Below are 5,121 nucleotides of genomic sequence, written 5' to 3' on the forward strand. Positions count from 1 at the left end.
TTATGCTGGTGTAAACAAGTTATTTTGGGATTTTTTAGTAGGTGTCTGTGAGTATTGAGAGGGGTTGTGTTTTGTGACCTGTAGTATTTTGGTGAGAGGTTTGTATGTTTTTAGGGATGAGTACCTCCTATACTCGTGACAAGTTTGAATACTGATATGGTAGCCCATCAACATCAATATGGGTGAAAAAAACCTTTGTCCACCACCTTCTCATGGCTATTGCCTATCTGTTTTCTCTATTTTCTGGCCAGCTCCAATATTAGAGTTTCCAACATTCGGCAACAGTAACTGGAAGGGTGCTTATGATGAGACTCTTTGAACTTCTTTTTGGTTTCTAGCCTTTTTGGCACTATAGTTGAATTACTCTCTATTTCTTTGGCTTTGAATGCCTCTCCTACTTGTGGCGTTGCGATTGAAAGTTTTGAACTTGCATATCCATTTGTATGAAGTTGGAGCAATGTTTTGTAACAGTGTATATTTTCTGCGATTTGCAAAAGGCTCCATGTTGTTGAATCCCTGATCGTCGGTGGTGGAACAGGTCGCGGTAGAAGTTCTAAAGTCTTCTTTGAGTTAGGATTTGGGTTTTGGACTTGAGCCAGGATTTGGTTGTTCTTTTGAGCCTTTTGTTTTTGTTTTTTTTTCCCAAGTCTCTATTCAGAAGCTGTATTGGGCTGGACCCTTTTGTTCTGATAATGAAAGTTATCCATCTTAGATATAAAAAAATGGGCAACATCCTGCAACATGCCAAGGATGCAATAGAACATCAAAAGGAAAAATAATTACTTGTTTTATTTAATTTAAATGACTCTAAATAGCCAATAATGATGTAATGAATCCCTTAAAATTAAACCGAAATCAAATCAATTACAATAAACAACTCTTCTACAATCAAATAACAAAATTTTTAAAGAAAGAATCTGAAATTGAACCGCTCGCCCTCGTTTTATCCAGACATGAACAGGCAAAACAGAAAAAATATATATATATATATATAATTTAAAAAAATAAACAAATTATGTAAATGAAATAAAGAGAAGAAAATTTTGCAACCACTTGATTAGAAGCCTTTTGCAACATAAAAGATTACGTAGCAAGTGTTTTGCCATTTCAACTTTGAATGATTAGAAGCATTTCCTGTGGACAATTGATGGTCCAGATTCATCATACTCTGCCTTTGCAATCCACATCTGCAATGCAAAAATAACACAAAGTTTCTCCAATCAGATCAGAATGGCACAGCCAAAGAGTGTATTGACTTCATAACTAAATTAGCTCATCACCTAATGGTTTTAAATTCAGCATCCTTTTAGACAAAATATTATCATACTTTTCAGTATTGTAAAAAAATGTTACTGCACAAAGCACTTCTAAAATTGATCATTAAGATAGAAAATTTAATCAACAATAATAAATATACCTGCATAAATGCTATTAAGCCGTCTGCCACCAGTAAGTAATTAGATGCTAATCATCACACATTGTTCTTAAGCATAAAACAAAATGTACCAGCCAATACCACTCAACATGAGCATGCAACCAAAAGATCCACCTTACCAGAATCAGGTTTGCAGTCAGAAAACGAAAATAGGCATAATACCTGCTGGAAGGTGCTGAGGGATGCCAAAATGGAGCCTCCTATCCAGACACTATATTTCCTCTCTGGTGGTGCCACCACCTTAATCTTCATGCTGCTGGGAGCCAATGCTGAAATCTCCTTGCTCATCCTATCAGCAATGCCAGGGAACATAGTAGTGCCACCACTGAGAACAATATTACCATAGAGATCCTTCCTAATATCGACGTCACATTTCATGATGGAGTTGTAAGTGGTTTCATGGATTCCAGCTGATTCCATCCCAATCATAGATGGTTGGAAAAGGACTTCTGGACAACGGAATCTCTCAGCTCCAATGGTGATAACCTGCCCATCTGGCAACTCATAGCTCTTCTCAACAGTTGAGCTGGTCTTTGACGTCTCTAACTCTTGTTCATAGTCAAGTGCAATGTAGGCTAGTTTTTCCTTCATGTCTCTGACAATTTCTCGCTCTGCACTGGTGGTGAAAGAGTAACCACGCTCAGTCAAGATTTTCATAAGAGCATCAGTGAGATCACGACCTGCCAGATCCAGACGCAAAATGGCATGTGGGAGGGCATAGCCTTCATAGATTGGAACTGTGTGGCTCACACCATCTCCAGAGTCCAGAACAATACCTAAAATTACCACATAGATCATGAAAATATTAACTCCCACAATTCATTGCAATCATAAAAGAACTGTGATAATAGTAAGCTAAAACAAATGAGTCTTGTGAAAGGTACTTTTTTGGGTTTCAATGCGACTAAATTGATCCCAATAGATATTACATAAAATTTCCACAAATGAATTGCCGGACCCATTTAATAATTTGTTTCTTAGTCATGTGACTGATGCTGCTCATTTGTTAAAATAGATTGAACGGCAACTGAGTTCCCATTCAGTGATACTGAGTGTTCTAGTAGCTGTTTAGCTAAAAGTTAAGGGAGCATCGTGTTCATGATCCACCATCTAATCATTATAGATAGTGTTTTGAGCCTAGTCAAAACATTAAATATTAGGTCACAAGTTGTTGGCAAACAGGGCCTAAGACAATAGAAATGCTGATGATTTATAAATTTCCCAAAATATTCCATTTTCTTAGTGATGTACATATGCATGCTTTCTCAAAGTTTATACTAATTTTCATCAATTAGAAAATATAGGTTATTAACTGCTCAAATTAGGTAAACTATTTGAATATCTTAATTCAAACATCAAAAGAACATGATCTGTGCTTTTAAATATCACCTGTTTCACGAAGTTGTCAAGACTTTACATGTAAATATATTGGAAATGAAAAAATCAATGCTGTAGCTATATTTCCATGCATCAAATTGAGAACAACAAATAGATAATGGATATATCACTCACCAGTGGTACGACCGCTGGCATAAAGGGAAAGAACAGCCTGGATAGCAACATACATTGCAGGAGCATTAAAGGTCTCAAACATAATTTGAGTCATTTTCTCACGATTGGCCTTAGGGTTGAGAGGAGCTTCAGTGAGAAGAACTGGATGCTCTTCAGGAGCCACACGGAGCTCATTGTAGAAGGTGTGATGCCAAATTTTCTCCATGTCATCCCAGTTGTTAACAATACCATGCTCAATTGGGTATTTCAAAGTCAAAATACCTCTCTTTGACTGAGCCTCATCCCCAACATAGGCATCTTTTTGGCCCATACCAACCATCACACCAGTATGACGAGGGCGACCCACGATGCTAGGGAATACAGCCCTTGGAGCATCATCTCCAGCAAAGCCAGCCTAAAAATTTCATGATTAGTCACAATCAAGATAAATATTAAGAAACAATATCGTTAGATTTTATAATAAACATGTTGACATAATATATGAGTTGGCAAAGGACTTGGATATACCTTGACCATTCCAGTACCATTGTCGCATACGAGAGGTTGAATATCCTCACCGTCTGCCATTTCGTTATGCCTGCCAAACAAATGACAACTTTATATGAGAACGCATATAACTAATTCTCATCTTATCATTATAACCTACAAACCTCAAGACATCAAAACAATTTTGATGCAGAATTTGAGACAAAAATTCAATGATTCAAAGGCCACAACCCAGTTTATAATGCATTCAAATGCATATTTACAAAAACATACTTTAAAGTTAAAACAATTCGTTTCCCATTCAATGCACTCAAACACCCAATCCCGAATACATGCCAAAAATGCAATGTGCCTTTTCGGAAGATTAGAATACATCACCACATACGTAACCAACAAAGCTGGTTTAGAATTAGAAGGTAAGTTTGGAATATAACGCCTTGGCAGTGCGTGATGATCACATAGCTAACCGCAATCACAGAGTAATTGCGGATTACTGAGTCATTGCTGTTATCGTACAAAACGAAATCTGAGTACATTGAGTTATAAACCAATGCAGAATGATGATGATGCTTCATTCATTTAGAATAAATTCTGACCCGAAAACAAAAATCGTGATAACGATCACCACATTTTCAATTCAATTTCGTAATCCATTAATTTTAACAAAATAGATAGCAAATTTAACAGTCCTGGTTAGAACTGAAGCACGAAATGAAAACCAAAAAAAAAGGAGAAAAAAAGCACTGATATAATGAAAAATGAGACCAGCAAATTTTCTCGAGGAAATGCCAGGAATTTTCTCGCGCGAGAAGAGAAAATTTCGAACCAAACACAAAATTACCTTTCTATAAAACTAGATTTTTAGGTTTTTTGTTTCCTTTTCTTTCTCGGTGACTCTGAAATGGGTGCTGGCTGTAGCTGAGCGTTTAGGTTCTGGCTCTCTCTTTGTTTTCAAAAAAAGAGAGGAAAGTGAAGAAATGAAATTGGCCTCAAATGAAATTCGACTTAAATGAACCTCAAATTCGCACTCGAGTGATCCTGGTCGTTGGTTTAGAATATCGGATTAACGGACCCCATGACACGTCACTCTTATGCTGCCAACAGCTGGCTCACTTTCGATTGCTTCACTTTTAAGGACGGATATACCCTCGCCCATTCCCCAAATTGCTCCATCCAACATTTCTCTCTAACCAAGGGCATTTTGGGAAATACACTCTGTTTTTAAGTTTTCACCTTCAACTTTATAGTACTTATATTTTCAAAAATCATAAGAAAATACTTAAAATTTCCAGAAAATTATTTCACTCACATTAATGTGAGTCTTACATTTTGAAAGTTAATAATTAATTATTTTTACAAATATTTTATATATAATTTTGCTAACTTGTGGAATATTAAATTAGTTAACATTTATTAAATATTAATTTTATATAAATATAACTGTATTTAGTAAATTTTAACGTATATAAATTATATAATATTTCACTAATTAGAAATTTTGTTTTGTAATTATTACTTTTTTATTTTCTTGTTATTTATTTATTTAATAATTTATTCTGTTAAATAAATCATGAATGTGTAGTTCAAGTTTGGGATGCATTATTATGATGTATATTGAATTAATTTGAAATTATTTATTTAAAATAAAAATTACTCATAATAAAAATTTATTTATAATATTTTAATGC

At 35.0% G+C, this 5,121-nt stretch overlaps 1 protein-coding gene across 2 annotated transcripts; it reads right to left on the reverse strand.

The window, feature by feature from the left end:
• Positions 1 to 765: 765 nt before the first annotated feature.
• LOC110622366 (actin) lies at positions 766 to 4,401 on the reverse strand. 2 transcript variants are annotated; one of them, XM_021766850.2, is made up of 5 exons: positions 4,275 to 4,401; positions 3,455 to 3,524; positions 2,948 to 3,341; positions 1,598 to 2,211; positions 766 to 1,187 (listed from the first exon to the last, which is right to left on the reverse strand). In XM_021766850.2, exons 2-5 carry the CDS (start codon positions 3,512 to 3,514, stop codon positions 1,122 to 1,124), a joined length of 1,134 nt encoding a protein of 377 aa, XP_021622542.1. In that variant the 5' UTR covers positions 3,515 to 3,524; positions 4,275 to 4,401; the 3' UTR covers positions 766 to 1,121. The 2 variants fall into 2 exon arrangements, with proteins under 2 accessions (XP_021622542.1, XP_043815478.1); XM_043959543.1 differs by having other exon boundaries at positions 766 to 1,192.
• Positions 4,402 to 5,121: the final 720 nt, after the last annotated feature.

Source organism: Manihot esculenta, chromosome 9 (assembly GCF_001659605.2).
Source record: "Manihot esculenta cultivar AM560-2 chromosome 9, M.esculenta_v8, whole genome shotgun sequence".
Taxonomy (NCBI): domain Eukaryota; kingdom Viridiplantae; phylum Streptophyta; class Magnoliopsida; order Malpighiales; family Euphorbiaceae; genus Manihot; species Manihot esculenta.